At 29.5% G+C, this 13,294-nt stretch overlaps 1 protein-coding gene across 8 annotated transcripts in view; it reads right to left on the bottom strand.

The window, feature by feature from the left end:
- Positions 1–2,344: 2,344 nt before the first annotated feature.
- The window catches only part of LOC115890454 (transcriptional regulator ovo), an 88,362-nt gene continuing 77,412 nt past the window's right edge, over positions 2,345–13,294 (bottom strand). For 3 of the 8 annotated variants that reach the window (XM_030910685.1, XM_030910688.1, XM_030910690.1), the window contains exons 11-14: positions 11,069–11,239; positions 7,774–7,918; positions 6,566–6,690; positions 2,345–4,169 (exon numbers count right to left, since the gene is read on the bottom strand). In XM_030910685.1, the coding sequence (XP_030766545.1) occupies positions 3,999–4,169; positions 6,566–6,690; positions 7,774–7,918; positions 11,069–11,239 (612 nt within the window). In that variant the 3' untranslated portion in view covers positions 2,345–3,998. Of the gene's footprint in view, positions 4,170–6,565; positions 6,691–7,773; positions 7,919–11,068; positions 11,252–13,294 lie in introns of all 8 variants that reach the window. The other 5 variants (XM_030910683.1, XM_030910687.1, XM_030910686.1 and 2 more) reach the window with 3 other exon arrangements.

Raw genomic sequence — 13,294 nt, 5'->3', positions numbered from 1 at the left:
AATTCCATTTTGCTAATAAGCACAATAAAATTGTGCTTATTTTAATACCCGGTATTTCTGCTATTATAAGCGAGGACAAAGTAAAAAAACTTAAATACAAATTTAACAACGCAAATTGTTATTATTTTTAAAAGTTTAACTTTCAAGGAGTGTTAATGACAGACAGAACTATTGAATAAAACAAAGAAAAATATACTTATATCAATTTGCTTTTATTTATTATTACAAGAATATTTTTTCTATGAGTACTCTTAATAACACTTAATTAAGCTGACATATGTATATATTTACTTAGCGATTAGAAAATATGGCATTGTTTTTATTTTTCCACAATATAATCGAGATATAATGAATTAAAAGATATACGGATTAAAATGTATTTGTTTATAAAACTAGTCTCTATGTATTGAATCCTATTAAAGCCCTAATTACTCTAGAAAAGATAAGATAACATATCGTTCCAAATTACACAAATAAAATTTTTAACAGGATTATTATCATAGAAATGTATTAACTTACTAGTTGAAACCTGGCGCATCCGTCACGACGCGATGCCAGGAAAAAAAAATACTTTTTATTTTTTTCATTAAATGAAAAACAAAAAATACGGCGACGACAAGATTAATTTTAATAAAATTATCACAGAAGAGATTAAACAGATACATTGGACTCTCCAACTAAAAGAAACAGAAAGATAAAACAAAGGCTCTAATTTTTAACAGTGTGCCAGAGAAGAAGCGCGTAACAATATTTTAATGAATTAACTGAACTACATCCTAAGTTTATAACCCAGATCCATCCATCATGATTGCACAAAAAAACCCGAATTTATTATAAGGTTTGGCATTACTTTGCCAACATCTGGATGTTATTCAATGTTGTGCTATAGATATACATGATTTACCTATTATCTTATTAATTATAAAAATAGATAAGTCATCTATATCAGCAAACATCGATATAAGATTCAATAATCAATAAAGTATCATTGATTATCAAAATGTGTGTGTATATAATATGTTAAACAACATAATAAAAATACAAATAAAAAATATAAAAAATTAAATCTTGAAAAGATTAATTTTAATAAAATTATCACAGAAGAGATTAAACAGATACATTGGACCCTCCAACTAAAAGAAACAAAAGTGTAAAACGCTTTGAGATATTATTTCTTGGATTGTCTTCTATATTGGACGGAATCATCCAACATTGCCTATATTATATCTCGCTTATATTATAACCTCGTACAATAGAAACACAGATCATACGTTGCACAAAAAAAACAAGAATTTATTATAAAATCTTGTATTTTGTTGCTTCTTGCAATGTTTAGAGAAATTTGTGTCCTAAGAAGTAGCCTCTGAGATTTTTTTTAGAATTCAAACGCGTTTTGAACTGTAAAACACTGTTATTAAGAAAAGAAAAACACTGTTATTTCTATAAAGTATTTATTTCTTTAACAAACACTAGGATAATACAATATATTTCGTTCTATGTTAAGTACAGATAATGTCTTTAAGATAAGTTACATAAATACAAAGCTTTCATAAGTTAAAATCGATAATTAAACTTATTACAAATATTTTAAACTTAACTTCAGTTCCTGAATTGCTGCAAGTTTGCAGTGATTTTTACAGATAAAAAAATACATTTCTAATTATGCCTGACTATACTACGTTTCAGATTTGTTCAATAAAATACTGTATTTCACGAATTGAAACATATATTCACATGTTAATATGTGATGTTAATATGATAAAAATGTTAAAAATATATAAATCATCAAAAGAAAAGGTACTTAAATATAATATATTTACTTATTATTTTTACTTACTTATTATTTTAATTTTTTTAATTATAAAAATAGTTAAGTCATCTATATCAGCAAACACCGATATAAGATTCAAAAATCAATGAAGTATCATTGATTATCAAAATGTGTGTGTATATAATATGTTAAACAACATAATAAAAAATATAAAAAATTAAACCTTGAAGATTAATTTTAATAAAATTATCACAGAAGAGATTAAACAGATACATTGGATCCTCTAACTAAAAGAAACAAAAGTGTAAAACGCTTTGAGATATTATTTCTTGGATTTTCTTCTATATTATTGGACGGAATATCCAACATTGCCTATATTATATCCCGAGGACCGTCGTATAATAGAAACATAGATCATACGTTGCACAAAAAAAACAAGAATTTATTATAAAATTTCGTATTTTCTTGCTTTTTGCAATGTTAAGAGAAATTTGTGTCTTAAGAAATATCCTCTGAGAATTTTTTTTTAGAATAGTCAACTGTAACACTGTTATTAATAAAAGAAAAACACTATTATTTCTATAAAGTATTTATTTCTTTAACAAACACTAGGAAAATACAATATATTTCGTTCTATGTTAAGTACAGATAATGTCTTTAAGATAAGTTACATAAATACAAAGCTTTCATAAGTTAAAATCGATAATTAAACTTATTACAAATATTTTAAACTTAACTTCAGTTCCTGAATTGCTGCAAGATTTCAGTGATCCTTACAGATAAAAAAATACAATTTCTAATTATGCCTGACTAAGCTACATTTCAGATTTGTTCAATAAAATACTGTATTTCACGAATTGAAACATATATTCACATGTGAATATGTGATGTTGGGTTTAACATAATAATAAAAATGTTAAAAAAATCTATATAAATCATCAAAGAAAAGGTAGAAAAGGTACTTAAATATAATATAATTTAGGTCTAGTACTATGTACAACTCATTTACTCTGGTTCCCATTCACACACTGATTCGTTCAAATATTTAAACAAAAATATATTGCGAATTATAAATTATAATTTTCGTTGTAAATAATGACCATGCTTTCTTTTATTTCTCTCAAACTAACTAGGGAATTGAAGATGGAACGATATATCATTAGAAACACCTCTAATTCTTTTTTATTTTAGGTTCCATCACTTCAAATCTATAATTAGTTTCATTCATGATTAATATTCTGCAGCACCATAGGTTTTTACAATAGTTTTCTTCTATGAAGCACCAGAACACAGGTCTGGAACAAGTTAAGTTTTAGATCATTTTTCAAAACTAATACTACTATCTAAGAATTTTGGTCAAAAAACTATACATATTTGAGTTTCAAAAAATAAAATTACTTCATTTTATATTTTAATAGCCAGAAAGATAAAACAAATGCTCTAGTTTTTAACAGTGTTCCAGAGAAGAAGTGCGTAACAATATTTTAATGAATTAATTGAACTACATCCTAAGTTTATAACCCAGATCCATCCACCATGATTGCACAAAAAACCCGAATTTATTATAAGGTTTGGCATTACTTTGCCAACATCTGGATGTTATTCAATGTTACGCAATAGATATACATGATTCATCTATTATCTTATTAATTTTAAAAATAGATAAGTCACATATACCAGCAAACATCGATATAAGATTCAATAACCAATGAAGTATCATTGATTATCAAAATGTGTGTGTATAATATGTTAAACAACATAATAAAAATACAAATAAAAAATATAAAAAATTAAACCTTGAAAAGATTAATTTTAATAAAATTATCACAGAAGAGATTAAACAGATACATTGGACCCTCCAACTAAAAGAAACAAAAGTGTAAAACGCTTTGAGATATTATTTCTTGGATTTTCTTCTATATTGGACGGAATATTAAACGTTATATTATATCTCGAGGACCATGGTACAAGAGAAAGCTTCAACAAAAAAAAAATAATACGTTTTAGAATGATTTACATCACTTATTTATAAGTGTCCTCATTTTTTGGAGTAACATCCAAAATAGAGAAAGATTTTAAAACAAAACAATTTGAGAATTAAAAATTGAAATCTTTCTCTAGAAGATACAGGTCCAATCGAGAACATAACATAAAACATACAATACCTACAAAATAATTAATAAGTTAACATTAAGAGGAATAACATTATGATGTGCCCCTATGGGTTCTATGTTCGAACTTGCAACAGCATGTTGGCGAAGTTAGAGTTCGTGAATTTGAAGTGCCTCTTGTCGTAGAACTTCAACAGGGCCGGGCTGTAGGGATGTTTCTCTTTGAGGTGGAGGTAGTGAACTTCAGGTTCGGAGGTTGTGTGGCCGCATTCTTCGCATACGTATACCTGAAAAGAAGAGAGTATGAAAGATTAGTGTTTTTTTAGATTACATATAAATCTTTCTTTAAAAAATGAAATTTTTTTAAAGATTTTAATAGTTATTTTTGTATCTAGTGCGCGAAGTGCTACTTTGGTGATCGATACTTGAATTTTTACACCAAAGTAGTTCGCGTACGAGTTGCAAACAATATTTTTTCTACAAACATTAAAATCGGGATATCCCTATAAATTATTATTATTATATTATTGCTTCGAAAAAAAAGAAGCGTGAGCTTGGAATGTATGTTTTTTTTATTACTGAACATCGTCATCTATTTCCTTTTAGGTCGTTTTAATATTTCGTATTTCTGGTGCTTGCTGCCGCGCCGGCGCCGTGAGGAACTTACTAAAATGACGGTCGATAACATAGAAGATAAAGATTCAATTTTGTTTGTTAAAGTACCCGATACAAAAAAAAACATAGACCAAGTTTTTACAGTGTCAAATTTGAATTGTATTGAGTTTACCGAAAATACACAGCTCTCCGTCCAAGAAATGCTACCAGTGGCAGATTGTTTTTAAAATATCAAAATAAAAGATGTGTTAACCAAGTGGTCGGCATAAATTCTATTGGTAAGATGCCTAGCATGATAGCAAAACACTTGAAGCTGCCAGATTATGAGGCCTACTGGGCAGTGTTTCCGGAGAACTTCAGCCACACTCCTTGCTAATGCAGGGCTGATATATTTAGTTAGGAAGATGGAAATCTTCGACAGTGGCTGAGGGATACGTCGAGGATTCTATCAACAATAAAATTCAAATATCAAATAAAATTTTAGAGTGCGAAATACCGGGATCAAGTACCTCTACATCAAAATTGGATAGTGTCTCAAGTCCCAACCCTCTTTATTATTGGTTCGTGTATTGGTTGCACTAATAATGTTAATATTGTAAATAATAACTAGAATATGCGTTAGTGTTAAGTTTGATATTTGTTATTTGTTTATTCTTGAATATTTCGAAATAAATAATTAGTTATAATTTAGTTCTTCATTTTCCAAAAATCAAAATTCCAAAATCCCATATAATTTACATGCAGTGTGCGAAATAGGCATTTCGCGCATTACTTCGCGCACCGTGTCATGGTAACGTAGGAAAATGAAAAAAAGTGTCAGTTCGCACATTGCTATCAATTCGCAAACCTTGTCATTTTTTGACGTTTGTAGAAAAAAGGTTTTGTAAAATTTGATATTTCTTTTGAAATAATGCTAATAAAATATAATAAATATACAGGGTGGTCCGAACTGTATTCTGAAAACATCGGCAACTTATTTTGCAAATAAAATAAGTAAAAAAGTCCGTATAAATGTCCTAAAATGCTTAGTTTCGGAGATACAGGGTGTAGAAGTATCATTTTTATTTCGATTTTTTCCAAATAATTAATGAAGTAACGTCAATATTTGAAGACGAAGAAATTCATCGTCAAACTTCAATACACAATAATTTTAACATTTTTTGATTAATAATTCGAATAATTCCAATTTATTTTATGAGTTTCCAGATAATTTGTTCAAATTTGAGTTTCTATAAACAAAGAAATGTTTTGAACCTTTTTTCTAGTTTTATCTTAGTAGATATAATTGGATTGGAATTATTCGACTTTTTTTCATTAACTACATGAAAACTACGTTAATAAACTATGTATTGATATTATGAATAATTTTCCTTTGTATGAGGTGTAATAGAGATAATATGATGTAAATATTATATTTAAAGCCATATTTCTTCTGTTTTCTTAAATACATTATGTGTTTTTAAAGCTTCAACTTATTATAAACTCACCTCATACTTTTGATATTTGAAAGTTATATACATAGGTTACATAAACTACACCCTCTACATAAACTACATTAACTACATGTAATGTAGTTTATGTAGTTTTTAAAAGTAACATGTAGTTTTCCGAACCCTGCCGGGGCCATCACTGAGTGTACCCAGACGACAACCATTCGTGCCATAAACTCTGGTACGACTGATATATCGGAGATGGAGAACTAGACTTTGTGAAGCTGTCTCAGATACTGGCTTTTGTCAAAGCCCTGAGACTGTATGATGAGTTATAACTCGTTATAACTCGAGAAAGGGGGACACAGAATAGATCTGTAAGGTCGCTGCAAGGTCATAGATAAAAGTTAACATATCGTAGGCTTTTTGAATATCTTTTTAATACAATAGGTGTCTTTTTATCAAAATTATGTTTAGTATATGAAATACTCCAATTGTTTTTTTTATGGGCGTATATTTTCATGATAAACACAAAAAAATGAGAAAAATCTAATAGGATATTAACCTTGAGACAATTAAATTTGTACGTATTGAACTGAGGGATGAAATTAAGTCACTTGAAGATTTTTTAAACGCACCTTTGTTCTCCTTTCTTTGTATGCGTACTGATGCTGTACTCCATGTACTTTTAGACAATGAGATTCGAGGGAACACCTTTGGGTAAAAGATTTTTCACAAAGTCCACATTTGTACGGCCGCACACCTGAAATACAAAATTAATAAATGAATAATCATCAGTTTAAAAATATTAAAATGTGTTGTTTGTGCTTTTTAACATTTTTACAAAATACTATATAATTTTTTATTTAATAGAGTCCAGTGGTGTAAAAATGAGACATTTTTTAAAACGTTTTGTTTTTTTTCTTAGTTACAACCAATTAAATTCAAAAGTATTTCTTCCATAGAAAGATTTGGTGGTACCGAAACTATTGCAAAATTAGAAATAAACCAAAACTACTCCTAAAATGTCAGTATGTAAAAAAGAGTGTCTCATATTTAACCCATAACAAGTATAAAACTTGGGCATGCTAGGTTAAATGCCTGCTATACTTTATATTAAATGCTGAAGTAAATATGAGACAAAGGATAGAAATTAGAAGAAAATTTTCTTTTTTATTATGAGAACTAAAATAAAAAAAAATCTAAACTAAGTATATTAAATTAAAAACAAGTATATTAAAGTAAAAATGAAGAAAAATATGTAGTTAATAAGTGACATTAAAATATTTAGTGTCATTTAAGGAGTAGAACAAAAAAAAACAAATATACCAATTAACGAACTCAATATTTCTCAAAATATATTGCAAGAGCAAACATCTCCGTAGTACTAGCCCTCCCCTCTTTAAGCCCCCCCCCCTCCCTGCAAATCTGATGGTGGTAATTTTAAAATAATGTATTTTTTTATAAGACATTATTTGTCTCAGTAACTACTGTTTTGATTTATATCAATAAGGTTACATCTCCGCTGTTGACTAAGTTTGGAGCCTTTTTAAGATCTTTTTCTATATACTTGTTTGCTTTCTTTACATTTTTTTTTAATTTTTGAATTATGAAGTTGCGTTTTGAGTTAGCTTCAAAGTTTTAAACCTCGGAACAAAAAATTATACAAATTATGGGAATGATTTCTTAACAATTATTGTTAAATGTTCCGAACAAGAAAACTGACTGAATATAAGTCTTAAGTAGTTTTATTTGAATGGCTCATTTTTACATCACTTGACTCTAGATGGTAACTAAAAATTAATTATTACGAAAGTTAGTAGTTTACTTTATTAGGTGTTCTTACCTGTATGTGTTCTGGTATGTCTTTTGAGGTCGAAAGTGTCGTTGAATCCCTTTCCGCAAAACGTGCACAAATACCTTTTGACGTCAGAGTGACATTTCATGTGTCGGTTGAGGAGACGCTGGAGGGCAAAGGTCTTGTTGCATATCTGTAAACAAAGTAAGAAAAGATAATTTAAAGTAAATTTTATAGACAAAGGAAATATATTTAAATTGGAAATGCTCGGCTTCCCGCAAAAACTTGTAATTTTTTTGGATCGCACCCATTGTAGGTCGCTGTCAGCGGTTGCTAAGCTCTAGGATCTTGTTATTGTTATATTGCTAAGAAAAAGCGCAAACAACGACAGATAGAACTTTCCGAATAAAGAATAAAAGAACTTTTCCTTGTGTCAAAGTAAAAAAACTTACAGAGTAACAAAACATACAAAGATGTGTTTAAAACATTCTTTTTCAAAATTATTATTGTGATTTCGTGAGTTATATTAAAATTTCATTTAAGAAAATCCGTAAAATTATGGAAAAGTGACATCAAAATAACTAAAAAAACTTAAAAAGTGGTTGAAACATCGGTTTTCAAAAAGTGATCCATATCCATATACAGTGTGACCCACTCAAGACCGGGCACCCTCCATAAAATCTGTGTTTATAGTCCGATTTTGATGATTGTTTTTCAAATATAAAGTTTCAAAAAATGTACTTTAGGGCTCAATGTCATGTTATTTCACAAAAAAACAAGGCCTACTTAATAAAGTTTTTGTGGTGAAAAATTTGCAAAATCATATTAGCGATTTTTTTTCAAAAAATTTGAGTACACCCCTACATTCGGCATCCCCCAAAACAGTTCTGTACCAAATTTCGTTTAAAAATATTAATTCTGCAGTTAAATTAAATAATTCCCTATTTTTGCCAATTTAACGATGAGTTATCACGTAACCCTTGAAAAAAACAATCCACAACAATGGGTTTTATTAGCTGTCAATTCTTGCAGCGTAGAATTGAATATTAATTTAATAGCACGCAGAAAAGTGTTGTATCAAGAAATATTATTTGCATTATGGAACAATTAAATATTAGGGATAAAATTGAAATTATTCGTTTAGTGGGTGATAACTATCTTCAAGCAGGAGAAGCTGCCAGAGAATTTAACAACAGACATCCCGACAGACCTGCAGTAAGTAGAAGCACGGTTCAACGAATAAATAGAGTTTTTAATGAAACTGGTTGTGTGTCAAAATACTTACTAAAAAACAGAAGGCCGGAACATCGAATAAATAGGCGGAATGAGGAAATATTAGAATATTTTCGTAACAATCCTCGTGCAAGCATTAGAGGCGCCAGTGTTGATTTGGATATACCAAGGGAAAATATTAGGAGATGTTTGCGAACTAATAAAGTTAAACCCTTTAAACCAAAGATTTTACACACTTTGGAAAACGGAGATGATGTTAGACGATTAGAATTCTGCTTATGGGCTCAAGCAGAGTATTTAAATAATAGAAATTTCTTAAAAGAAATTTTATTTAGTGATGAGGCAACATTTAGTACAAACGGAGTAGTATCCTCTCAAAATTCGCGATTCTGGGCAGTCGAAAACCCTGAATGGGTGATCAATACAAGAAGACAGTATTCTCAGAAATTAAATGTGTGGTGTGGCATACTTGATGATAGAATCATTGGTCCATATTTTTTTGAGAGAAATTTGAATAGTCCAACGTTTTTGAATTTTCTGATTAATGACTTTTGGGATGCAATACATAATTTACCATGCCAAACCCGTTTGAATTTAAAATTTCAATTGGACGGATCACCTGTGCATAACGCGGCAGTTGTCAGGGAATGGTTAAATGAAAATTTTGAAAATAAGTGGATAGGTCGAAATAGCCCGCTAATTGAGTGGCCACCGAGATCCTCGGACCTAACACCCCTTGATTTCTTTCTTTGGGGTTTCTTAAAGCAACAAGTTTACAAGTCTAAACCTCAATCTGTAGATGAATTACGTATTAGAATTACAGAGACTTCTGCAAATATTACACCACAGCAGCTTAGGAATGTAACTGTTAATCTAAGAAAAAGATGCGACAAATGTATTGAACTGAATGGAGGGCTGGTAAAAGCAACTAGAATTATTTGAATATGTTTAACTTATTATTCGGTTATTGTGTTGCTTGTAGTATTTTTATCATTGTTTGTAATAAAACTCGTTGTCGTGGATTGTTTTTTTCAAGGGTTACTTGATAACTTATCGTTAAATTGGCAAAAATAGGGAATTATTTAATTTAACTGCAGAATTATTAATAATTAATATTTTTAAACGAAATTTGGTACAGAACTGTTTTGGGGATGCCGAATGTGGGGGTGTACTCAAATTTTTTGAAAAAATCGCTAATATGATTTTGCAAATTTTTCACCACAAAAACTTTATTAAGTAGGCCTTGTTTTTTGTGAAATAACATGACATTGAGCCCTAAAGTACATTTTTTGAAACTTTATATTTGAAAAAAAAATCATCAAAATCGGACTATAAACACAGATTTTATGGAGGGTGCCCGGTCTTGAGTGGGTCACACTGTATAAGCGATACCAAATAAACTTTTAGGTACGTCATCGAGGGCCCGATTATTAAACTCATTGTTGACAACGGGTTATTACATTATAAGGTCCTTATAGGCACTTTCCAATCTAAACATCTTTCATTTATGTATGGCGAATTTGAAATATGAAACGGATATATGAGTATCATAGTCAAAGCAATTATGAAAATATTAATATAATAAATATTATTTACATAGGTTTAGCAGTTTTGAAACGCAATACGCTTACCAACGAACAGCATTTTATTGTTATTTATATATTCTATTTCTCAAAATCCTTTTTTTACTCTATGTTTTGTACACACGAACAATGACAATGTTTGAAGTTATTATTACTAATAATTTATGTTGTTTTATCTACGTCAGTGAGTTAAGAAGCTCTTAACTCACGCATTTTGGGTACAATAATATAATAGCATAGTTAAGTACAATAATTTTTAAAAGTCATTGTGTGTTTTTATAGTTAGACGTAGATAAAATATTGTACAATACACGCGAATTAACTCCATTAAGATAGTTGTGTGGTTACACAACTCGTGCTATGAACTCGTGCAACTTTCACATGCGTATTTTAATGATGCTGATAACTCACTTGTTTCGTAAATATCTATTACACGTTTTTAAATGCATTTGACACCAAATATACCCAAGAAAAACAGGAATACACTAAACTAGTAACTGCTAAATTGATAAAAGATATTCACTTACACTTACCTTACAACAGAATGTTGTTTGGCCATCCTCGGTGGTCACTGAGGCAACTTTGGCCTTGTCTTCCGTCCTGGGTCCCTGTCTGACGGTTTCTTGGTTAGCCAGTGGGTTTTTGATTCCATGGCCGCCATTGACGAATTCGAGCTGGACTTCGCTAGGCAGGCCGAGCTGTAAGAGAAACTGTGAAATAAAAACACGCTGTGGTTGAGTGTGTTTCTATTAAAATCAAGATAGATGGACAAGTACAACATAATTTGTTAATTTCAAATTATTATTGTAAATAAATATAATAGCTCCTATAGGTATCTTTGTAGAATTATTTTTTTAAGTATAAGTTTTTATTGATTTTAATTAATCTAGGTATCTTTACGTTTTATTTTGATATCCAGAAACTTTTTAACCTAACCAAAAACAATTTTTTAGATTTTTTTACGAATTCTCTATGTAAAAAATATTTCGACAAACTCTTAGAAACGTTCAGTATAAGAAAATTAACTTTTGGAAAAGTATTTAACTAATTATTTTTAAAATACTATAGTTAAACCGTTTCATAGAAATTTAAGAATTTCAGAGAATTACAACGTAAACGAATGTCATATTTATAATTTGCATGAATAATTATAAATATATGCATTAGAAAATAAGCAAATTTTGATTTGGGCAGTGTTGTTATTTTTACACGCGTTTATGCTATAATATCTAACAATTTGTGTGCATTATGTGTTTCTGTTTTATATTTTCTCTCTCTATTTAAGAATAATAATTTTTATAGACAGAGGTATAGCTCTCCTAAATGTAGCTTATAAAGTACTGGCAACATATACAGGGTGGTCCGAACTGTATTCCGGAAACTTCGGCAGCATATTCTGCAGATAAAAATAAGTAAAAATGTTCGTATAGATGTATGTCCAAAAATGCTTAGTTTCGGAGATACAGGGCGTAGAAGTTTCATTTTTTATTTCGATTTTTTTCAAATAATTTCTGAAGTAACGTCAATATTTGGATGAAAATTGGTGTCTGGAGATTTTTTGATATGAGAAATTTGATTTTGATGTCAATATGACTCCTACTAATAGAGGGCGCCACCTACATATTTTTTAACTTAACTTTTCGTCCGTATTTGTATAAAACTACTGCGTAAAAAATATACATTTACGACGTTTTTCACGTGAAAAAGGTCTCTTGGTAAAAATCGCTACGAGTAATGGTTTTCGAGATATTTGGAATTGAAATTATCAATACCTGTCATCGTTGACATAAATTAAACATGTTTACTAAATAGTTATTAGACTGAAATCATAAATTTGAACTAAAAGTTCAACAGTAACTGTTTTATCGTCATTTTTTGCAGAAAAATTATGATTAATTTTAAAAAAATAAAAATTTCCCAAATTTATTATTTCAGTGAATTACCTATCTAACTCAAAGTGTTTATTTTTCGTCAATAATGACATGTATTGTCTATTTCCATTCTAAATATTTTAAGAACTGTTGCTTGTAGCGATTTTTACAAAGAGATATTTTTTGCGTAAAAACTCACAGATGTATAATTTTTCGCTCCGTAGTTTTATACAGGTACGGACAAAAAGTTATTACGCTTCAAAACAGTTAAGACACATGTAGGTAGTGCCCTCTACTAGTAGGAGTCATATTGACACCAAAATCAAATTTCTCATGTCAAAAAACTCCCAGACACCAATTTTAATCCAAATATTGACGTTACTTCAGAAATTATTTAGAAAAAATCGAAATAAAAATGAAACTTCTACACCCTGTATTTCTGAAAGTAAGAATTTTAGGACATACATTTATACGAACTTTTTTACTTATTTTTATCTGCAGAATATGCTGCCGAAGTTTCTGGAATACAGTTCGGACCACCCTGTATATAAAAGAAATATTAGTGGAGGAGGTTGATGAGAAAATTGGAGTGTACCAATGTGAATTTGGGAAAGGAAGAAGAACCGTTGACAAAATATTTAACCTTAGAGAAATACAAGCGGAGAGTTACGAATACGGAAAACAGATAATGCTTATATTTATCGACTTATACCAGCAGGCATATGACAAAGTTAGAAGGACCGAGATGTTTAGAGCTTTAACAGAATTAGGGGTAGCAAGAAACTGACCAAGATGAATTGAGACATGAAGTCAAAGTGAGACGAGTCAAAGACAATAAATGAAGTCAAAGTAAACAAGAAAACCACGGAAAATTTTATAATC

Source organism: Sitophilus oryzae, unplaced genomic scaffold (genome assembly GCF_002938485.1).
Source record: "Sitophilus oryzae breed Bouriz unplaced genomic scaffold, Soryzae_2.0 scaffold_866_pilon_pilon, whole genome shotgun sequence".
In the NCBI taxonomy this organism is placed as follows: domain Eukaryota; kingdom Metazoa; phylum Arthropoda; class Insecta; order Coleoptera; family Curculionidae; genus Sitophilus; species Sitophilus oryzae.
Note: the sequence above shows the minus strand (reverse complement) of the source record. Positions and strands in the feature narration are given on the sequence as shown.